Source organism: Eulemur rufifrons, chromosome 1, assembly GCF_041146395.1.
Source record: "Eulemur rufifrons isolate Redbay chromosome 1, OSU_ERuf_1, whole genome shotgun sequence".
Classification (NCBI taxonomy): domain Eukaryota; kingdom Metazoa; phylum Chordata; class Mammalia; order Primates; family Lemuridae; genus Eulemur; species Eulemur rufifrons.
The window spans coordinates 24,744,118-24,769,237 of record NC_090983.1 but is presented as its reverse complement, the minus strand read 5'-3'; the positions used below and the strand labels follow the sequence as shown (position 1 = coordinate 24,769,237).

General features: G+C 35.2%; 1 protein-coding gene across 4 annotated transcripts in view; it reads left to right on the top strand.

The window, feature by feature from the left end:
- The window catches only part of MAP2 (microtubule associated protein 2), a 270,401-nt gene that overhangs the window by 226,227 nt on the left and 19,054 nt on the right, over positions 1 to 25,120 (top strand). For 2 of the 4 annotated variants that reach the window (XM_069467728.1, XM_069467718.1), the window contains exons 8-9: positions 18,495 to 18,556; positions 23,472 to 23,619. In XM_069467728.1, the coding sequence (XP_069323829.1) occupies positions 18,495 to 18,556; positions 23,472 to 23,619 (210 nt within the window). Of the gene's footprint in view, positions 1 to 11,125; positions 14,873 to 15,085; positions 15,293 to 15,463; positions 15,599 to 18,494; positions 18,557 to 22,346; positions 22,518 to 23,471; positions 23,620 to 25,120 lie in introns of all 4 variants that reach the window. The other 2 variants (XM_069467708.1, XM_069467738.1) reach the window with 2 other exon arrangements.

The window sequence follows — 25,120 nt, the reverse complement described above, 5'->3', positions numbered from 1 at the left end:
TCATGGAAGGGTCAGGAATTGTCTCTGTTTTGCTCACTATTACATTGCCAAGACCTCCCCCAGGGCTTGACCCATAATAAATTCAGTAAATATTAATGAATAAATGAAAAAGTCAGTGAATGAACCTGATATTGAAATTATCCAGTGAACTGGAAGCTGAGATCATGGCTTCTTTCTTGCTGAGACCTATTACTGTCCATGAATCTATTTATGCACTTACTCAACATGGAATATCATGTCAGCTTTTTAGTTCGCCTTGATAAAACAGAGGGATGCCTTTGAAGAATATTCATTCAGAATCTGAGATGAAAGGCACTACTTAAAAGGAAACCATTATTGGTTCTCTGACTTAGATCAGCTAACTTTTGCGTATCATTTGAGAGTTACAGGAATAGGCAGAGGAGAGCTACAGCTCAATTGTTGTTTCAATATAATTTTGTTTTCATATACTAAAACCAGAATTTTAAAACTGTTCTATTTTATTTATTTCTTCATTTATGTTTCCTTTTGTCACTTTAGATTTCATTTTACTGTATTAAGAACTAAATAACATTTATCACAAAAGACTCATCTTTTTATAATTTGTAATTAGGTTCATTTTAGAATGTGCTTTGATTTCCTAAATATATTAATAAAAATATAATTACTAAAACATAGATTATCAACTCTAACACAATTAATTTTGTCACAGATTAATAAATCTAAGGGTTTTTTTTATCAAGGTTTTTTTTTTCCTTAAATTGGGGCGTTTTTTCCTAATATACTGCCTGAAATAATGTTAAACTAAATTATTCTAAGGAATAAAAGAAAGTTTGGGGACTATAATCAGAGCATAGTAGCCACTGATTATTAGTTAATTCCCTTGACTAATTTCCTTAAAATGTGATTTAATCTTTTAATTTATAGATTTGAAAGATTTTGGGGTACCTTATGTTGATCCATTCATTTGGCACATATTTATTGAGAACCTAAAATGTTCCAGGTACTCTTCACATTCTGAGTATACACTGGTGAACAAAACAGACATGATCCCTGCTTTTTAGGAGCACACTGTCTAGTGGAGAACGAAAATCCAATAAATAAGCTTACAAACAATTTCAAGTTGGATTAGCACTAAGGAAGAAAAGAATAAGGAGCTTTAAGATAGAACAAGAAGGGAGAATTTATTTTATTGCATGGTGAGGGGATAAAGAGCCAAGCCCAGACACATGAGGAAATGTTAGCCAAGAAAAAGTGTGGAAGAAAGATGTACAGGTGCCCTCAGGTGAGCAAGATGTATCCTGGGAACTGACGGGCGTCCATGGCTAATGGTAGTGACAAAAGGGTAGAGTAATGAAGGAGTGTGAGAGTGAGCAGTGGCCACTGGGGTCAGTGTCTTGGATTTCACTCCAAGTGCAGTGAGAAGCGTGACATGACAGTTGCATCTCCCTCGAGTCATTGGGAATGTTTCTGAGCTCCTTCTTAAAGCCTTTCGAGATCAGAGAATCCTCTTAACCCAGAGAGGGGTATGATGCTGACAGAGTCGGCCTACTCCACAAGTCTGTTGAGGTCAAGTCATGTACTCTTCGTACTCTATATGGAAGTTGGAGCAGAAAGGGAGGAAATAGGGTCCTCCCATCCATCTAGGCCTTCACCCTGCTGCTTCCTGGAGAGTAATATGATGAAAATACAAATAAGTAGAGCATAGATCCACTTTCACATTTTGGTAACTAAGGTGTCAACGTTCCAGAGTAACTGTCCTTTTACATTTCGGAATGGCTTTCTTCAAGCTGTTTCAATATATTCAGGAAAAATGCCAATTTACTTCCTATTGAAAGTAATTTGAATTATTTTCAAACCAAACTTTATTTTTAATTGTTCTTTTAAAAATCTTTAAACCATATGAAGTCCTGATGATTTGCTTTTAAAGGGATAACCGTTTTTGAGTTTTGTGAAAAAATATATATGCATATTTTATAAACTGTACCTCTTTAAAGACCAGATAATATTCTCACCTTAAATATGTGAGAACATATGTGGTCTAGACAATTCAACTACTGCCTCTCTTTTATTTTAAAACACACTTAAATAATGTACAACAAATAATATTTTTTAAGTTTAGTTTTGTCAGAAAATAAATCAGTGATAAGTCACAAGACAGTATTGAACTGTTCAATTTTTCAAACCAATTGGTTTGTAAAGGCCCAGCCCAAATGCACCAGTGTATTGCTTATAGCAGGTCAGGTGGAAAAAGAGCAGGTGGATTTCTTTGCCTTGTCTAGGGGATTATTTACCCTTCTTGACACAGCCTCAAAGCAATTTTAATCTAAGGGTATAGTGACTGCCATAGTCTGATCCTTTTATACGAATGGAAGAAAGCTCTTGAATGAAATTGAGTAACTCTGTGATTTTGAGGCTACACTTTCTTTTTATTACTTATCAAACATTTTGAAAGCTGTTCTTTCCCAAAGGGGAAGCATGAAAGCTTCCACTAAAAATAATTTAAGATGTTAATTACTATCCTTTATGAATATTCATTTGTTATAATTAATGTAATATTAATATTCCCAGAATATGTGCTTATTCTGGGAAACATTTACATGGGATTTTGATGAAAAAAATTAAACATGCACACTTACAAAGGAAACCATGATACAATAAACCAAGACCATACTAGTTACGATGTTTTCAAATTAACTTCCTTTCTCTCTTTGGCCTAACCATAATATAGTTGTGATTTGGACTGAGCTGTTAGAATTTGGAAGCCTGTGCAAGTACAAAGGAATCATCTGAACACAGAACCAGGTTTCCTTCTCTCCACTTAGGTTTGCTCCAGAATTCTAGAGTGGTGTATCCCTATGTTACAGATATGGTGACATAATAATTGCTAATCTGAGAGCAGTTTCTTCTATATGATTCTGGGGCAACAATAACAGTCAGCAAACTGAGGAGTCTTCAGTCAAAAGCTGGCAGAATGGAAAGGGCTTGGAAATGATGGAAAACAATGTAAGTGGGGCCAGCTGTCATCAGCCATGTGCTATGGTGTCATAACAAGCCAAAATTATGGAGTCACTGCTATTCCAGGAGATGTAGGTTCCCAAGGGGATGACACACCAAGGTTTGGTTTTGCGTGGCAAACCTTACTTTAACCCAATGCAAATTTTCAAATCCTTTTTTTTAAAAAAAAGTTTAAATAGAAGCAAACTGGGGAAAATTTATGCCTCAGTTGAAACCAGGTAAGCTTCACTTTTGAAAATTATAGTTATGCAAAGAACTATGTAAAAGTCCAAGGTTCATAAGGTTACCCTATCCTTTAATATATGACATCGTTAAGTTAAATAGAATATTTTGTGGCAAAAGTAGAGTCCCCAAAAGCATACATACTTATAGTAAAAAGATGAGCGCATTCAATCCTGACCTTATACAGCAAAACTATGGAAAAAATTCATTCATTGTGAAATAAATTTGATTTTTCACAAATCTAACTCCAACTTTGATATGTCAAATGAAGGGAAAGAACAAAGGTACCTAACAACTTTTCTGAGTACACCAAAGACACAGATGCTAACATGTATGGAGTCAAATATTGTGCTTGACATTTTCACAGGTATCTTTTTATTTAATCTTCCCAGCAACCCACAGAGATAGATAATATTCATTTCTACTTTTTTGCCAAAAATATCATGGCTTATATCTGGATAAGTGGCTTATGTCGTTCAAATCCAAATATAAATCCTTCAACAACAGTTGCACTACATCCTAAAAGCTGTCTTTTATCAAGGTTCTTACTGTGAGACTATGGAAGTAACTTATCTTCAAATGAGAGTTTTTGTTGCAAGCTACTATGCTGATTTCCTTTTTTAAAAAATCACTCCCAAATATTCAATTTATTTACAATTTACCTATTTAAAACTATTATGTGTTACATCTCCATTGGGTGTGATCTAAAAGCGCTCACCATACACAACTACATCACAAATAAGGATCTAATGTCTTCTATTATCATCATGGAACCAAGTACAGTGTTTGTACTTAGCTTGCCCTGGTCCCTCTAAGCACAGATTTCCTAGCACTTGTGGAGCTGGTAATATAGATGGACTTTAGGCCTTTAGGTCTGGAATGGAGACTTAGAGTACATACGGCTCATAATGCCTGGACTTTGCCAGACACTCTTTTTGAAGTTGCCTTAGCTCAAGGCCAGGCATATACTACAGAAATGCTACTTTTCCACTAAAGCTCTCAGAGTTTTTCCTGTTGTTTTTGTTGTTCACTGATTAGAGTGGAAGTTTTCAGAATAGAAGATGCTATTTTTTTTTTAATGGTATAAATCTGAAGCAAGGCTTTGGGCTGTTTTTACATTTTGGTACTTTCAAAAAGAGTAGTGATAACAAGGAAGAGGTGGCCAAAATCTTCAAAAAGTTAAAGTATCCAATGAGTATTGCCTTTACTCTCAGTTTAAATTCCTCAGTTTTATACTGTAGTCTGCTCTACTTCCCAGAAAATAAATGTTGAAAAGCAGAGGCGCATATTCCATTTCGTTTATTGATTATGCACGCAACCCATTGAACATATTAGAAGTTTTACAAGTAGTTTGCATACATGGGGAGTTTACAGTCTCAGGGATTCACTGGGGAAAATATGAATGGCTAGGACATGTGACAAGCCCAGGGCTATGATTCAGTCTGTGTCGTAGGCCAGATCTTGGACAATTAACTGCTCAGCTGTGAAATCGTGCTTAGTTGAACTAAGAATATCAAATGTTATTTTAGGCTTCTGCCATCCCATGGTATAATAAATATCATGGCTGAGAAAGTTCTGAGCATCCATCCAGAAACAACTTTCATGGAATATTGAGTAAATAATGTGCTTAAAAGATTAAACGTATTCTCCCTGCAAAATATTATTTTAGTATCCTTATGACTTCAGGCTTATTTCTAGTCATCAGCACTTTGTTGCTGAAAATAAGTTACTGTCCTAAAAATATAGTGCATTTTCAAATTAATGCTATAATTCCATCTGCTTAAATTCTGACAGCAATAAAAACTACACAGATAGATACTGTAGACTGTTCTTATTATTGAGAGTTATAAAATTTTAAACTGATTTCTCCATGTAAATAAATAAATAATGATTAGCAAACTTAGTAACTGTCACGTAGGCCTGAGATGTAGTGTCTACACTATATCAGAAACCAAATAGTGTTCATTGTCATAGTCCTTAAAGCTCATTAAATTATACAAGCATCTGAATGCTAAGCAGACTGATCTACAGTTGTATATTTAAGGAAATACATTTAAATAATGTAATTTTCAAGCCAAGACACAAGAAAGGACAGAAATTACAGTAGTTACTTTAGCATTTCAATAAGAAATATGCCGTAAGAGGTTGGAAACATCAAAACAGCTAAGAACCAGTTGTGTAAATGAAACTCGTGGAATAAAGTCTTGATGAATCTGAAACCAACTCTATAGAAATTCTCAGCTAGGTATATCTCTATTTAGAAGAGAAGCAAAACATAAGAAAACAAGTTTATAGTATTAGAGACTTTCTTAAAACAATATATTTCCACAGTAATGCAACTGAGAGCCAGTGTCTAAAATGATGCCCCTAGGCACTACATTCGCATTAGCATCCAAAGAGGGAGCTATGCTTCCTACTCTATCCTTATCAAGGCAGGAAAGAGGAATAATGCATTGTAGATTCTTCTTAGCAGGATTGAAATTAAAAATTACTTTCTGGTTAAAGTCATTAACTTAATTAAATTAACCAAAGCACTATTTGTGCATCCTAGCTAATTAACGTTATGTTTCAAGTGGGACTATTTTTCCCCATGATCGTATAGGCATTAGATCCTAACAACTTTCTTCTTTTCAACTTATAAATATATTGATATAAGCATGAGAAGAATTAATCTTCATGAAATAATTTCTTCCAGAGAATGCATTTGTTTTGTAATGCTTTGTTTCTATTCCAATGTTTTCTTGGTTATTCTGACTTATTTGAGAGGAATGTATAGATGATTTCTATTTTGCAGCAGGGCTATCAATGCTTTTGATTCACTTAGATCAGTGGCAAACTTCCTTACGAGATAGTTAAAATTTAGCGGTTACTGAAGCATGAAACATTCACTGTCTCCCATCTTCCATCAGCTCGGCCTTGCTAATTCCCCCCCATCCTGCTGTGCTGCTTCTGTGGCCCTTTGTGTCCTTGTGTAGGTGTTTGTCCCGTCTGTCTGATCTTGTGTCTGTCTTGTCCAGTTCTCCCTGCAGTTTCTTCCTGTGTGTCTGTTTGTAGATGAAGGGGCTGAGGATCAAGTGGGTCCTCTACACAGGTTCCCCAGCCACGAACCTGCCCCCAGCGGGGAGAGGCGTAGACTCCTAGCCCCCTCCATCTCGGTGTCTGTGCCTGATGATGACCCTTACAACTCCGAGGAGGAGTACTATGAGCACCCTTTGTTCAGCTCAGAATGGACCACCTCTAGTGTGCTCCCCAGTGTCACGGCGCAGAGTGCAGAGGCCCACTTAGGCCAGGAGAAAGGTGAACCAAGCATGGTCCCCTTTTGCTCCTCCTCCCCAGCTTGCAGCTTGGACCACGTGCATCATGTTAAGTGTGCCTTCCTGTGGGGTGGGGGGGACAGGAGCCTGTTTTCTCCACATGAAAGTGAAGTCCCTGTATAAGTTGTATCCATCCAAATGCCTCGGCAATCTATATAAAAGACTCTTTGAGGCATGTAAGGATTCCTTTTTCTATATCATTACTTCTGAGAAGCAAAGGGAGAAAGAGAGAGAGAGAAGCAAAAAAAGTTCAGTTAAAATATGACTCATTTCTGCTCCCTGCCAGTAGATCAGTTGAGAAGCAACATATTCTTACCCAAACCAAAGAAGATATACCAGAATATTATTTCTTTTCCTCCGTGGATAAATAATATCACTAGGACCAGCCTTAAATAGAATTAGCCTTCTTTTTAGTGCTATGTTAATAGGATAGCTCTTTAAAAGAGAAAAATTGAAGAACCTTTAGAGCAGAATAAATGTTGTGAAATGAATTGATTTCCCCTTATCACTTAATCATCTACAGAAACTACAGAGGCTTCCCCAGGTGACTAAATCTTGGCTCACATCAGTAGAGCTGGGCTAAAATGAAGGAAATGATTCAAAGCCTTCGTCATTCCAGCCTCATAAAGCTGGGAGACTCTAGTGTATAATTGGCCATAGTGAGGATAAAATAAGTAGGCAATGGGCCTATTTGAATGGGCTGCAATTTGTCTCATTCCAACAAGGTAGTTTCGTAAAGGAAAAAAAAAAAAGTACAGCTAAATATATTTTTGCTGAGATGAAGAGTTTACTTTCACAAAGGACAATATTTAATGTGAGGGCAGGTAGTTCCAAGGCAATGAGAAATAAGCTTACAGCTGGCTAACTACACTCATGATAATTAGCTTCTTCAAGGGTCCCTTCGAAAACAAAGAGCACCAATGGCTCGGACACTGACAGAAATATAAGCCACATTAAGTGAAACTAAGTTCTTCTAATAATGCGAACTTACAACAATTTTTAAAATGTTAATTTTTGAATAAGAAACAGGTATGGTTGAAATAAACATGATTTGTGCAAAATGAAAAAATGGAAAGCTAAAAAGTTTCATGGATTTGAAAACAAGTCAATTAACTTGATTAGACTCTATCCAATAAGATGACACTAGTAAAGTTGCTGTATTTAAAGTCTTTTAATTGTAACCAAGATCTATGGCATAAAAATATCCTTAAAATAACAAGTTAGAAACCGAATTTTTAAATGCTACTTACATAATTAAATACAAAAATGAAAGTGTCTGAGTGCTAAATGTGAGGAGACAGAGGAAGTAGTTTTCTCTCTCTCTCTTCCCCCCCCCCCCCGAGGGTGTTAATAATTTTCGAGAAAAGAAAATTCCTTTCTTTGCTATCTATAGTCTTTCCCACGGGGCCGTTTAAACAATGTACAATTTTTTCATAGGAATTTCATAAGGATCTTCCATTTACAAAAACTATAAAACAGCTTATATATTTCTCTGTAATTTCTTAAGTGACAAAATGGGATTTATTTTTACTGTCATTTGAAGTATCAATGAGAAACAAATGAACATGATAACTCATAAACTTTATAAGTTTGCTTTTTATATCTTAAATGTTAACAATTTTCTATGTGATATACATCTTTTGGGGGTATTTCATCAGTTTGGTTGCCACTCAATTAATTTTCCTTGGTGATTTTGTTTTCAATGGCAGAAATAAGACTTTATTGCTAATGTGCACATTTTCTTTCTTAATGCCAAAGAGAACTATACATGAACTACATTACTGGTATTTCAGGGAGTTAAACAACATAATGGTTGTGTCCCAGAAGTAGAGTTTTGCAAAGTGTATGATTTAAATTTTACCTTGATCTTATTTTTCAAAATATTTTACCTATTCCTTGAAAATTTTCATTTTCTCCAACAGATAATGCAATGAAGGTAATATAAATTGGCTTAGGTAGCCCTTTACCTTGTGAATAATAAACAAATTATATTTTAAATAGTTTTGATGGACTTTGTGATAAAGCTATTTTAGTGATTGGTTGGATATTATTTTGAGGCAAGGCTTTTAATTCCCAAAAATTTCTTTAGCAAATTTAGCACATTTTAAATAAAGCAGTCAGGAATTCTTATGTAGGGGCTTCCTGCATTGGAGAAAACAGCACATGTCTAACAAATTTAAAGGTTTGTTTTTTTTTTTTTTCTCAGTACATTAATACATTCATCTTTTTACAACCATCTGTTATCCGGCAGCATCATCTCTTATTTCCAGCAAACTTTCCACATGCGTGCAACTTACTGCCATTTCCACTAAGAGTAATTGATCAATAAAACCCTTTCAGCTCTCAAATTTTAAAATAAATAGGCTTTTAATGAGACTTTAAAAGTCATCACTATTAGCTGATTACACATGATAATTTTCCAACCCGTATATACTATGTTGCATTAGAATATTAATTTGCTCATCCAACGGTCAAAGAAAAAACACCCATTCCAATGGAGCTGAAAGTGTTCCTTGAATAATATTTCTGTTGTTTCGTGTATTGTTCTGTGTTCATGATGTCAACATCTTTGTCATTCCTAAGAAGAAACTCTAGAGAGTCGGAAGGCTGAGGAAGAGAAACCTGCTGCTCTTCCTGGGAAAGAGTGTGGGGCTACTCAGCCCTCAGACCAGCCGAAGGGCCTCAGTGAGGGCCAAGTGGAGTCTAGTGCGGAGGCCCCAGTAGTTTCCGAAGAGAGTGCCCCGGCAGGGGCCCCACATGAGAAAAGTGTCAAAGAGGTCAAGGAGGTGTCTCCAGAAGTAAAAACCCCTTCCTCTGTGGGGGAAGGTGTGTCTTTCTCAGGATTTGCATGTGTTATGTTGCCAACGATCTCTCCTGTGGCTTACCAACCTGATGCCTTTTCAACGCCATTTAAATCATCGCTGGGTCTTCTCATGATAACAAGACCCCTGTTTTGGGCTTAATAAGCAGAGTGTGTGGCTTGCGCAGGTGTTGTGTGGCAGCTTGGTTTTCCACTGCTGCAGCTGATTCCCAGTTTTCCTTTGCCATGATACAATACGCTTTGCAGCCAGGCTGATGACGCTATGTGAGTTTTGTTTTGTTTGTTTTTTTTTACCCGCCCCTCATCTCAAATGTTTGCCAGTCACATTGCTAATACATGTATATTTTTGTTTTTATTTTTGGGACAGCAATTCATATGCTTTTATTTCAAATTATACAGTTGGATTTTGGCACAGAGGCTTAAATGGTAGAATCGTTTTGTTTGCAACTGCAATGTGCTATACTTTTTATGCTTCAATGAATACTGGTTTGGTTTTCTCAAGAGCTCCTGCTGTTGCTTCTCATATCATTTTCTCTCCATGGCAGCCAACCCCTTTGATCATCCCCATACCTCTTGAGTTTTCATTCATCTAACCTTTATTAGAAATTCATAAAGTATTTTATTTCTATTGTTACAATAGGACACACAAGTATGTAAGGTAATGATGATCCAACACTTGATTTTTGAGAGATCGTTGAATTGTATTATACTCCCCACATCTTTTCCAGATAACTACATTTAGCTCTAATGACCAAAGTGAAATACCTTTGACCTTAAAATATAAGTGGGACTCTAAAGCCTTTGAGATTGGTGAATAAATAAAAATAAAAATGTGTCATTTAATTTTTGTGAAGCATCTTTAAAGCCAATACTGATCAATGCTTCACCAGTTGGTCATGTTCCAGGGAATGAGGTCATGACCAGGAGGAAAGAATTACTTTAATAGTTGGCTGTTTTGAAAATCTTATTACTCACATGACTTCCCCATATCAATGTTGTAATTCAGATTTTTTTACATCTTTCATACAGAATAAGTAATCATTAGGAATTAAGAATTTTAAATACATGATAGAAATTGGCTTGCCAATTCTTACATCATATAAAATCGATAGCAAATATATACTTATATTCCTGAAATTTAATCTCAGATGAATTCTAAAAATTTACACCAGTAACCTTTGTATGCCTCCAAAATTGGTCCTGGCATTTTCTTAGTCAAGTTAATTGAAACTGTTAACATTATAATATTATGAATTGCTTTGCCTTCTGCCCACGGCCTGCCAATTCATTTTTAAATGATAAAACCAATTAAAAAATTCAGTAGAAATCAATCCTTATTTATATTTAGTCCTTGACATCTATTCTTTTGTACCCTAATGTTAGCTACTTACTCAGTATTCTTTAATTTATAACCTTTATATTATAAATTTGCTAAATTCATATGTGGGAATTTTTTTCCTACTATAATACCCATCACATAATGTTTAGGAGAGACCAAACAAACGAAAAAGGACAAAAGAGTATCCAGAAGTGTAGTCTTCTAATTCCTGTGCACATTAATTTACAACCCCAGAGTTCATTTTAGTAACAGTACATATATATCTCAGTACTGCCATTTTCATATTGATTTTTAAATGGGTAGCATGCTTGCATGTTCCATAGTTTTTCTTTTTACCCTACCATTCATTTATCATTTCAAAATATAATTTTAAGCTTATTGCCTGAAAGCATTTGCCTATTACTTATTTAAAAATCAACCCGATTACTTCAGATTTATTTACAGCCTCGAAGATGGAGTTCCAAGATCAGCAGGAATTGACTCCCTCGACGGCTGAGCCTTTAGACAAGAAGGAAAAGGAGTCAGAGAAACAAAGTAAGCCTGGTGAAGACCTTAAACATGCTGCCTTAGTTTCTCAGCCAGAGACAACTCAAACTTATCCTGATAAAAAGGACATGCAAGGCATAGAAGAAGAAAAAGCCTCTCCCGCTTTGTTTGAGCACACTCTCATTGCCAGCCTGGAAGATATGACACAGAAGACAGAACCAAGCCTAATAGTGCCTGGCATTGACCTTCCTGCAGAGCCTCCAGCTCCCAAAGAACAAAAGGACTGGTTCATTGAAATGCCAATGGAAGCAAAAAAAGATGAGTGGGGTTTAGTTGCTCCAATATCTCCTGGCCCCCTGACACCCATGAGGGAAAAAGACGTATTTGAGGATATCCCAAAATGGGAAGGCAAACAATTTGATTCTCCCATGCCAAGTCCTTTTCAAGGTGGAACATTCACTCTTCCTTTAGATGTCATGAAGAGTGAAGTAATTGCAGAAACATCACCCTTTGCCCCTGCCTTCTTACAGCCAGATGACAAAAAATCTGTGCAAGAAACTGGTGGCCCAGCTACTGCCAAAGATAGTTCTAAAGCTGAAGAGCCCCATAAAGATAAAACTGACAGAATGGCAGAAGCACCAGCCTCAGAGGCAATCACCTTACCCAAAGATGCTCACATTCCAGTTGTGGAAGAAAGTGTTATGGAGAAAATTTTCGGGGGAGAAATAGGAGCTGTAAGTCAAGAGAGTGTGCAGAAAAAAGACACTTTCACCCCCAGTGGACTGGAACCTACACTTACTGAAAAGGAACCTCAGCTGAAGCTTGAAGAAGAAACAACCATTTCTGACAAAGAAGCTGTGCCAAAAGAGAGTAGACCCCTGAAATTGGCAGATGAAGAAACAGGCATAATTCAGACCTCCACAGAATACACTTTCTCAAAAGAAGAACAGGAAGCCCAAGAGTCTACCACAGATATGTTAAAACAGGACTCATTCCCTGTAAGTTTGGAGCAAGCAGTTACAGATTCAACCATGACCTCTAAGATGTTGGGGGATATCATGACCGAACCAGCTGCATTAAGTGAAAAGAGTGTAACCCAGGAACTTTTTGAAGAGAAAGTTACTGACAAAGATAATAGGGTTGAAGGAGTTGGGGCTGCAGTATCAGCCGAGCTTGACATGCCATTTTATGAAGACAAGTCAGGAATGTCCAAGTACTTTGAAACATCTGCCTTGAAAGAAGAAGTGACCAAAAGCATTCAGCCGGGCAGTGATTACTATGAACTGAGTGACACTAGAGAAAGTGCCCCTGAGTCTATTGATACCGTATCTCCCATGCGTAAAAATGGCGACAAGGGATTTCAAGCAGAACAAGATTCCCAGCCCAGTGCTCCGGCACAAGAAGCAGGGTACAGCACTCTTGCACAGAGTTATCCATCTGATTTACCTGAAGAACCCAGTTCTCCTCAAGAAAGAATGTTCACCATCGATCCAAAAGTGTATGGCGAGAAAAGGGATCTCCACAGTAAGAATAAGGATGATTTGACACTTAGCAGGAGTTTAGGACTTGGTGGTAGATCTGCAATAGAACAAAGAAGCATGTCAATCAATTTGCCCATGTCTTGCCTGGATTCCATTGCCCTTGGATTTAACTTTGGTCGGGGTCATGATCTTTCTCCTCTGGCTTCTGATATTCTAACCAATACTAGTGGAAGTATGGATGAAGGGGATGATTACCTTCCAGCCACCACACCTGCAGTGGAGAAAGGCCCTTGCTTCCCAATAGAAAGCAAAGAGGAAAAACAGACAGAAAAAGAAAAAGCTACTGGAGAAGAAGTTACTCAAGTGGAGACATCATGTGAGTCACCTTTCCTAGCCAAAGATTATTACAAAAATGGTACTGTCATGGCCCCTGACCTGCCTGAAATGCTAGATCTGGCAGGCACAAGGTCAAGATTAGCATCCGTGAGTGCAGATGCTGAGGTTTCCAGGAGAAAATCAGTTCCGTCAGAGACTGTGGTTGAGGAGAGTAGTACTGGTTTGCCTCCTGTAACTGATGAAAACCACATCATTGTAAAGACGGACAGTCAGCTTGAAGACCTGGGCTACTGTGTGTTCAATAAATACACAGTCCCACTCCCATCACCTGTTCAAGACAGTGAAAATTTATCAGGCGAGAGTGGTTCCTTTTATGAAGGCACTGATGATAAAGCTCGAAGAGATTTGGCCACAGACCTTTCATTGATTGAAGTAAAGCTGGCAGCTGCTGGAAGAGTCAAAGATGAGTTCAGTGTCGAGAAAGAAGCATCCCCACATATCTCTGATGACAAATCCGGACTGGGTAGGGACTTTGACCAAGAGAGGAAAGTTAATGATAAGCTAGATACTGTACCAGAAAAGAGTGAAGAACTTGCTGACTCAAAAGAACATGCCAAGAAAACAGAAGAGGCTGTGGATAAAGTGGAAACATTTGACTTAGGAATAACCTATGAACAAGCTTCAGCCAAAGAACTGACAGTATCAAAAGATGCATCATCTGAGAAAGCAGAGAAAGTCCTTAGTTCAGTGCCAGAGGTAGCTGAGGTAGAGCTATCCAAAAAAGCTGAACAAGGACTAGATTTTGCTGCCCAGAAAGCTGCCCAGGGTCAAATAGATGTTAAAATTAGTGACTTTGGGCAGATGGCTTCAGGGCTAAACATAGATGCTGGAAAGGAAACAGAGTTTAAACTTGACACTACACAGGATCTGACCCCCTCATCCAAAGTGCCTCAGGAGGTAGATGCATTTATGAGTGTTGAGTCTGGCCACATGAAAGAAGGTGCCAAAGTCAATGAGACAGAAGTCAAAGAGAAGGTGGCCAAGCCCGACTTGGTGCATCAGGAGGCCGTAGACAAAGAGGAGTCCTATGAGTCTAGTGGTGAGCATGAAAGCCTCACCATGGAATCCTTGAAACCTGATGAGGGCAAGAAGGAAACTTCTCCAGAATCATCTCTAATTCAAGATGAAATTGCTATCAAATTGTCAGTGGAAATACCTTGCCCACCTGCTGTTTCAGAGGCTGATTTAGTCACAGATGAGAGAGCTGATGTCCAGATGGAATTTATTCAACTGCCAAAAGATGAAGGCAAGGAAACTCCAGATATATCTATCACCCCCTCTGATGTTACGGAGCCATTGCTTGGAGCAGTTGTATCTGAACCAGCAGAGGCTCAGAGCGAGGAAGAAGAGATAGAAGCCCAAGGAGAATATGATAAGCTACTCTTCCGCTCAGACACCCTTCAGATTACTGACCTGGGTGTCCCAGGTGTCAGAGAGGAATTCGTGGAGACCTGCCCAGGTGAGCACAAAGGAGTGATTGAGTCTGTCGTGACCATCGAGGATGATTTCATCACTGTAGTGCAAACCACAACTGATGAAGGGGAGTCAGGCTCCCACAGTGTGCGTTTTGCAGCCCTAGAGCAGCCTGACATGGAAAGGAGACCGTCCCCTCATGACGAAGAAGAGCTCGAAATAGAAGAGGCAGCTGAAGCCCAGGCAGGACCCAAGGATGGTTCCCCAGAGGCTCCAGCTTCCCCTGAGAGAGAAGAGGTTGCCCTCTCAGAATATAAGACAGAAACCTATGACGATTACAAAGATGAGACCACCATTGATGACTCCATCATGGATGCTGACAGCCTCTGGGTGGACACTCAAGGTGTGCATTACTTTTTTTTTTTTTTTTTTAATTTTCTACTCCCAAATCAAACCCAATAATCTAATGGGAAAATTTTTTTTTTCACTTTAAACTTTTAAAAATGCCCCTTTATCTCTTTCTTTTGCATTTTGTTAAATATACAAAGGACTTTGTACATTTGTTACTAATGTTTTTGTTGTTATTGTTGTTGTCATGATTTGCTTTGATCCGCAGATGATGATAGGAGCATCATGACAGAACAGTTAGAAACTATTCCTAAAGAGGAGAAAGCTGAAAAGGAAGCTCGGAGATCATCTCTTGAGAAACATAGAAAAGAAAAGCCTTTTAAAACCGGGAGAGGCAGAATTTCCACTCCTGAAAGAAAAATAGCTAAAAAGGAACCTAGCACAGTCTCCAGAGATGAAGTGAGAAGGAAAAAAGGTTCATTTAACAATCACTTCTTTAAAAATGTTTTTGAAGTAATTCGTTATTACTCTTTTGTAGAAGAACTGCCTAACAGTGGTAACTAATTATTTATGAAATTTCATTTGGTTTTGCTCCAAGTGTTTATTTTTTCCTGATGGTATGCTTTTTGTGTTTTCTTATTCATAGCAGTTTATAAGAAAGCTGAACTTGCTAAAAAAACAGAAGTTCAGGCCCACTCTCCCTCCAGGAAATTCATTTTAAAACCTGCTATCAAATATACTAGACCAACTCATCTCTCCTGTGTTAAGCGGAAAACCACAGGTGACTGTTCAATTCTGCGATGTGACTGGCAAACATAGACATGTATTTTTTTTTAATCTCATTACTGTAGCAGCTTCTCGTTTTGTTTTTCTTCCAAGAATCTTAGCAGTCATGAACAATTTTACTATTAAGTGTCTTGTATCATTATTCTTTCTTTTTTTCCCCTCCTTGCAGAAGAGGTCATGACCATCTGTTTCTTTGTCATGCTCAGACATAACAGTGCGTGATTGTATCTTGGCATTGTGCTCTAGTGTCACGTTCTGGGGATTCCTATTTTCATTGTGTGTGTTTGGTTAGACGATGGCGATGACTTTAACCGTGGTATGCATTCTCATTATTTTGCTTATTTATCTCTCTCATGCTTAAACCCATACATATTTGTTCTATTTTCTACTTTGTTACTGCCAAATCTGTTACTGATGTTGATGAATTTAATAAAAATCACCAATAATGCTAGTGATTTAGACATTGCAAATGAGAAGCAAACCTGGGGTGACATTGTGGTTTGCAAAATTACTTTGCCTTTGGTGAACCAAAAAAAAAAAAAAAAAAAAGGAAAAGAAGCTTGTCTGGTAATCCCATCAGATTTTTTCCTCATATCCAAAATTAGAAAGGTTTTCAATCTACTGAACTACATCTTTTAGCTGATGGTCTGCCATCAAGATTTTCTTAAATATGCTGGATCCAAACACTAAATTTTCTGATAAAATTCAGTATTCAAAATTCTAAGATGAAATTCCTTCCTCCTTAAAAGGAACTTAAGTTAGAAATAAATTTAGGTTTATTTCTGTTTTGCTAACTACTTTTCTGTCTTCTTCAACTACATATTTTTACGAAGTTTAAAAATGTGGTAGATCAAAGGAATAAAGTGTATTAGAAATCATCATAGAAAACCATGCAAATGTCTAATGCAAACTTTATTTCTGAATTTCAGATTTCAGTACAAAGTATTTATGTGTACTAAGGTAATCTTAATTTACAACATATTTTATTTTAGTGCTTTTTAAGTGGCGCACTTGTGGTCTACCAAATATAAGACTGCTAAATCAGAAAGGAATATTTTTCTTTCCGTTATATGTCATAAATTTCTCTGTATAAATCTGGATGATTTTAAAGGTTAAGAGCAGCCTTAGTCTTTGTGACAAAAAGAAAATCAATGTAATTAATGGTTTTATGATAGTCACTAAAAATTCCAAGTATTTTGTACTTGTGTTCTTCATCTAGGAATCATGTCATGTGCTTTCCTTCAAAAACAAGTACCTGAGGCAAGATTTGAAAATGGAAGGCTTATATATACACAAACCTTGATAGAAGTTCATGATGAGGAATGCCTCTAAGTTAGGAGTTAGGAATCAACACAACATCTCTAAATCTTGTATCTTAGTTCATTTCCTCAGATTTTTAGCCTCGTTAAACTTGGACTTTTTCTTCTAGTTAGACAAATGCTTGGGCAAGCAGAATCTCTTGGGGTGGCGTAAAAATCCTATAACCTACCCGTAAGGATGAAAAATGTCATCAGGATTGTGGCATTTTAGAGAAAACGTGAAATGGCTTAGTAAAATGTTTACATGTCATTGGTTTTTAATTTACGACACTGAAGTAAATTGCCTTTTTTATTTATTTTTTAAAGGAAATGTAAGATCTTTGGACTAATTAAGATCTTCCTTTATTCTAGTCAAATATTAAGGTACTCTAAGAGAAAGCATATATCAAATATAGATGACATTGGTTTGAAGCAAGCTATTTATGTCACAAAAATTTGAGGTACGATGTAGAGGCAGTAGGAAGGCATGGTTTGCACTGCTTCTTTAAAAAAATCGGTTCTAGAATCTGTGAATAATCTCACTAGCTAGCCCTACATAGCATAAAGCATATTGTAGACGATTATTATTTTTGTGTTAGAACTGCACATGGCATAAGAAACCTTTTTGAACTCTTTCAAAGGACTTATAAGGATATGTATTTTTTCTGAGGGTTTCTATTTTATGAAAGAAACTTATGGAGAAAGTAAACCCACAAGTTTGAATATCTTCTTTTCTAAGCACAATTTTCAAATACGGATGGTATTCCAAAACAGAATTGTTTTAAATCATGAGAGAGATTTAAGTCAAGTCAGGTAAGCATGAACAAAAAATATGGTAGAGATAATGGAGTTCAGAATTGAAACCAGAAGTATAAAATAGCAGCAAGAGAAACAACAGTAACAGATGTGGTAATAATCTCACACAGGAAGTGCACGTGTAGAACATGTTATATATTTACTGAACTTAAAAATTTCTCTCGTATTTTCTGTCCTTGACAAGTTATTTTTCTTCTCTTCTCATGTGGTGCATTTTCACATCAAACAAGTGTGTCATTTATATTGTGAAAGGAAGGAGAATAGAGGGAAAGGGGGTTGGCTAATCATGACAGTTTGGAATGTAAAATGCAGAAATATCTACAGGTATTTCAGTGGCTTCCAGAACAAGAAGAGGGTTTAGAAATCTCTCTGAGCAAGCACTCTTCTATAGCATGCCAACCCTAAACACCAGTCAGCTCTCTTTTCCTTAAATTCTGCAGCATTCACATTGCTGTTCTTATAACTTATGTTCTAAATTATCTTTGCTCATATACTAGTGATTCAAAGGTATGCTGGTAACCGATAGAAAATTATTTGGTGTGCTTACCTGTTCTTTAGTAGATACCGGATTATACTAATTAGCACACATTATAGTTGGAGCCACATGCTATGTTACTGTTATTCAGATTTCTTTAGTTTTTGAATTTGAATCTCAAAATAAGCAAAATTTTCTTTGCATTAGTCTATTGACACAAAAGAATATTCAAAGGGTATTGAAAAATGCAGTTTTAGCCACTAAGTTTGGGGTTGTTTGTTTGTGTCTTTTCTTTTCAACAGCAGCAGGTGGGGAATCACCTCTGGCTCCCGGTGTATTTAAACAGGCAAAGGACAAAGTCTCCGTGAGTAAAATAAGTTTTTCCTTGTTCTTCATTTGAAGTTCCTTTGGTATTAGTTGCAACATCTTAATAACTTTTGATATTATTTATGTATTTACTCTTAAAAGTCATTTTAAATCATTCACTCACCCAGAATGATTCTCAGGGGTGTCCAGGCATGGGTTTTCATCTTCTGGAAGGACATGGGACAATAGTCAGTGAGGACCCAGCTGGGCTGCCTCTTGATTAGTAAGATAAAAACATATAAAGCAGCAGCACAATGACCTCACAAAAATGGGAAAGCCTAATTTGTTTACTTTTCATAGAATCAAATTAAACCATTTAATCAACATTAACTATATTTTATAGTACATTTTCATTGCTTTTGTTGCAAAATAAAAATATGACCAAATGAAGCAATGTAGACAAGCAAAAAGAAGTAAAAAATCATTTATAGTCTCCTTATATAAAGGTAACTACAGTTCTCATTTTGATATAAAATATTAATTTTTTCCTACACATTTATAGGTTTAATAACAAAATTGAAAACACTGTGTATTGATTTTTTAATTAAATAGTAAACATATTTCCATGTCATTAAACATTCCTGTAATCAGTTTAATGACCACACAATATTGTATTCTATTTATTTATAATGATATACTTAATCAGTTTCCTATTATTTGATATTCATATTATTTTTCACTGGTATTATTTTAATAATATTATTGTAGAGATCTTTTTGGCTAAGTTTCCATGGGATAACTTCCTACTAGTGAAATTATTATTTCAAAAAGAATGTTTATATTCAAAGTTTTTGCTACATATTGCCAAATTGCCCTCTAGAAAGGTTCTGACCATTTATACATTCTGCAGCTGTATATCATAGTGTCCATATTCATTATAATTACTATATTTTTGTATATTGTTCTATATTTGCCAAATTAGGGCATTGAAATATATTATTATTTTAATTTGGTTGTATTAATGGTGTTTAACTTCTTCATATGTTTACAAACTTTTTCTATTTCTTCTTTTGTGAGTTTTATTTTTATATTATTAACCATATTTTAAAGACCAAAGCCAACAGGAGGTATTTTTACCCCTTTATGATTGAAAGAAAAAAAAGAAATGACTACTAATAAAAAAAAAATCTCAAAATTCCAACAGATAATTTGAATGATGTTGATTACCAGCTTATCACAATGTTCTGGGTCTCAGCAATCATACACAATATATAAATCACAATTTTTAGTTTAGCTTTCTCAAAATGGATAAAATTTTAGGCTTCTGCCTTTATTTATTGTGAAAAATAGTGATTCATTTCCAATGACAGCCAAACCTTTGATATCATCTTGAACCTGAGGGCTTTTACATTGATAAACCAAATAATTGATTTTTATGTGTTTTCAGACATATTCTTGAACATATGGCAAGCAATAGGGTTTATTGCTTTGGTAAATATTAATATTAGGCTTTATTTTAAGCACAATGTGATTTCAAGATCTATATCTCTTTACCTCTGTTTCTGATGGAGAACTAGTGAGTTGTGGTGGTTAAAAGCAGGGTTATGAAACAGAACATTTCCAAATCTTGAACATCTATTAGCTATATGACCTTTTTCTTCCTGTGTTTTAAATTTCTAAAGATAAAGGAGAGGGGAAATTCTTATATAATAAGTGAGTTGTGAAAATTAAATCTAGTAATTTTATAGAACAGTACACAGTATAATGCCTAGAACATAGCATTCATCCAAAGAATAGCAATAGTCGTTAGTTATTATTTTAATTATTTGAATGGTGGAAGTTTTTAAGCACAGATATAGAAAATGAGTCTGAACTTTTCCTCTTTTGGAAAAGAATTTTTAAGTGGTCATTATTTGGAAAACCTTTAGGAAATTTTTAAGTCCTGTGGTGTTCAAGTAACTCAACAGAATCTCAACAGAATCGGCATTTAATGCTTACACTTGGGACAGAAACCATGTGCGTCACCTGACACAAAACTAACTTTTTTTCTTTTTAAATGTCCATGCCATCTTTCTGAAGAAGAGAATTTAGTACATCATTTTTTCCAACTATTCTTCATGTATTATCTTCTTTTTTCCTTCCTGATACCTCATCCTCATCCTGTAAGTTTCCTTAAACCCCAGGATTAACTCTCATTTGACTTATCTCTGATATCCAGTACATACATCAGAACAGTTCTCTGAATAGTCAATTTCTCTTTATTATGAACCTGACCTACACATACTCCTGCATTTCATTTGGGTTTCTGTTGTCGTTTGTTTGTTTAGCATTAACAGTTGTCTCTCTTAATGTAGAGTCAATCCAATCACTTCATTTTTGTTTCTATGTCACATTTTTGAAATTCACTCTTTTGTGAGTAGGATCGATTAAAAAAGAATGCCTTAATACCAACCCAATTACATTTCCACTCAAGGTACTGGGTCCGTCAAACAAATTATAAATGCTTATGTTTCTGTTGTGGCTATGAAGGTTAAAACTTGAGATAAAAATCTCAGTTTTATCTGCTCTTTTTGTAACAGCTGAGTCAAATTAATTATTTGAGGATAATAATCTTTTTGGCTCTGTCATACTTGTCTATATTTTTAACAGTCTCCCATGAGACGTGGCATGCCAGCATAGCTTTCTCCAAAAGCCATACATCCAACCCAATTATACTTGCAAACATTCTCCCCAGGGGTTATCAACACCTATAAATTAAATCTTGTGATTTTTATGGGAAGTCTCTTCCGTGCTGACTTTCCTTTTTAGGATTTATAACACATCATGCAGACTATAGTCTGTGCACAAAAATGTTATTAATTCTATGGTATAACTTGGTCCCCAATATGTGTTTTACTCATAAAATGAACTCATTCTGTATAAACTCTGCAACTTTTCTGATGAAATCAATTGTAGATTATCTGAAAATAAATTTTTTTAATCTTTAAAAAAAGTTTTCCATTATTAGGCTTCAAATATTCCTTGTTCTAAAGTTCTTGAAACATGATCAAGATGTTGATTATATGTACACCTAGGCTATGTTTATTAGAGGAACAATTCCAGCATACTGGATATAGAAAGATATTTTCGAAATGTGGTATCTTTGTATGGCTTATATTATAGATTAATTAGAGACCATATACATAGAATCCATAAAGAATCTTTTATCAATAATCTTATTAAATGAGAGAACTATATATAAAATCATCTATAAAAAACAAAATTTAGACACTTAGCATAATCTTTTAAACCAGCACAAGAGTTTTGATAATTGCTATTTGTAATATTCTTTCTATCTTAAGGCTTATCTTATTTAAAAAGAGAGAAAGACTTGCTTTGGTCTCAGAATTTCACAAAGCCAATTCCTCCACATCTAAACAATATTATTCTTTTTTTATCCTTCCACCCATCCATTCATTCACTCATCATTTATTCAAAACTTATTCATTGTATCTTTACTATGTACCAGACATAAACATTCAAAACATTTGGAAGTAAAGGAGAGCAAGTAACATGGATATCTGTTCTAGACCTGATTAATATAAAGTCAAATGGCTTAGCAGTATTTTTGTTTTTGTGTATAGCAGACATTTTTATGTGAGTATTGTTTAGTTCCAGCTCAAAATATTGTTAAATGAAAATCTGTTGTTCTCCCCTATATATACATCTCTATCATTGGTTATAACCATTATCATGTGTTCTTAGTAAGGAACGACACTTGATTTCTTATATGTTTATACTTCTTAATTTTCTTTTTACTTCATAGTTTGGTTTATTTTGTGCTTTTGTTTGTTTTCTTTCATGGCTAGAATTCTACTTTGTCAAAGATTCCTGCTTTGCAGGGTAGCACAAAGTCCCCAAGATACAGCTCAGCCTGCCCTAGCACGACTAAAAGGGCTACATTTTCTGACAGTTTTTTAGTACAGCCCACTTCAGCAGGCTCCACAGACCGTTTGCCACACTCAGAATCAGGGAACAAGGTAAGGCAGCAGGTCGATAGTAGGTGCAGAAAGGAATATAATTTATATAATTTGGGAGAAGGTTATAGGACACAATTCAGGAAATGTATGAAAGCAAGGACTTTAAATTCTAACTTGTTTGACATATAAAAAATAGACCCTATGATAAACAAATACAAATGGAAAATTCTGATAAACAGTCTACCTAGTTTTAAAAAAAGAAAGTGTCTTTTTCTAGATATACTATCCATTATTAATTTATTATTTGACTATCTTATAAAATATCAAATAAAAACTAACAAAACAAAATATATTCTATTACATATGAGATATATAATATTGTACAGTATAATAGCAAATTATATTGTTTATAATATAAAAGCAATTTAGACTCAACATCATAGTTTAAAACTACCTCTGCCACTTACCAACTCAGTGACCTTGAAAAAAACTAAGTTCATTAAACCTGTTCCTTCAGCTTTAAAAATGTGCATAATATTTTGTGGTGAGAATGAAATCATAAATGGATGTAAAGTGCATAGAGTTCTCATCATATAAGTGCACAACATATGGAAGTGATCATTGTTAGAAATATTATGCATGCAATGAGCTATTGTCAGTCTTTTCTGATCAATTATCATGCTAGTAAAGATTTTTAGTCAAATTAGTAATTTGCTGGAGATTTTGCTTGAGTAAATTCATTATACCCATGTTATCATTTAGAACTTGAACTTCACAATTAATTATCAGGACTAACTCCAAAATAACATATTTATATAAAACCTTTAGGCAAACATGAACTCGTTCTAAGTCATAAAGTAGAAATGCTTATAAGTGTATGAAATTCAGTACTGTGTATTAAAAGAAATTCATCTATCAGCACAGAAGGAAAAATAGCTAGAGAAATGTAATCATTTCATATAATTAAAATAAAGATTCACAAGAACTCAAAGTTCTTTTGTTTTCCTCAATCAGGATGGAGTAACCAAGAGCCCAGAAAAGCGCTCTTCTCTCCCGAGACCTTCCTCCATTCTTCCTCCTCGCCGAGGTGTATCAGGAGACAGAGATGAGAATTCCTTCTCTCTCAATAGTTCCATCTCCTCTTCAGCACGAAGAACCACCAGTAGGTCTATTTTGGTTTGATTTTCTTTTTAATCGTTTTTAAAAATCCTTTAAGTGCAATAAAGCTTATTGTATATTTGTATTTTAATTTTTTTAAATAAAGTATGCATGAAGAACAGATTATATTTGTACTAAGCATCAGAAAATCCAGGCTAGAGACGGTTCCAAAATAGCTATTTGAGTCAAAACAATGTATAGAGGAAATGGGAACATATCAACCTATTATCTACTAAGATTGAGATAAAGTTATTTTTCTAAGACTATATTTCCTCTCTTGCTTCAAATTTAGAGCAAAAGGACACAGGGCACCTTTATTTGATACATGAAAACTGTTCACTGAAAGAGGTAAAATTGTTTTGTTTCTCCAGGAGATTGAACCTAAGCTAATGAGTAGATTACGATGTCTGTAGTCACAATTATCTAAGACGCTCTCTTGAGCTCACTTGTAAATAGTTAAGCAAAGACTAAATGTCCCCTTCTCAGAAAGAATTTCGTGCACTGATGAGCAATTGCATTAGGTGACCTCTAAGATTCCTTTCACTTTAATGATTTTAAAATCAAGTTAGGTTTATCCTCTACATAATTTCAGAAGATTCATTGATTTTACAAAGTATACAAATTCAACAGTAAAAAATAAAAATTATGCCTTTCCCATAAAATATAAGTTGTAAATGAAATGTGAGTGCTTTAAAAAAAATGTCAATTCACAGAAGTTAAATGTTGTATCTGGCTTAGAATTAAGCAGCATCTGAGTAAATAAGCCTCAATATTCTCATTTCTTAATTAAGAATAATAAGAGCTGCCCTTAACTGCTGTATTGTGCATGTTTGTTTATCAATTGTTTGATATTTACAAAAGTGCTTTGAAATCTATGTGTTGTATTCTTATTTATATAATTCTTTCAGAAAAGCATTTGAAATGGCATTCAAAACACATTCAAAAAGATAATACAAGAGAAACATAGTATAGGAAAATAGGGGGTGAAATAATCAAATGAGGCTGAGCTTAACTTGAGGCAAAAAAATACATCTCAGAAGATCCTGAATAATTAATAGTGCAGGAATATGAATTGAACTTTAAACTGCCAAACCAGTGATGAAAACAGAGGAAAAAACACAATCAGGTACAAAGTTCTCTAAGAATATATTGTTAGGACATCCCAATATTCTAAAGAAAGAAATAGATGGGTTTTTTGTTTGTTTTTTGTTATTGTTTTTTTTTTTTTTTTTTTTGGCTTAAAGCACTGAGATAAATTTCCTTACAAAAGGAATACATGATATTGTAGACTAATGTCTGATGGCTTTTGATAAACACATCTGCAACTCACACTGCTCCTTAATATAAGCTAAGAGAGTAATATTGAAACATGATTCAATAAATAACTTTCTACACAGACCCAAACCATGTGATCTAAATGATGGTTCTATGTTCTATGTTCACCTGGACCTCAGAATGAATTTACTACATAGAAGAATGAATGATCCACATATCATTCAAGGAAT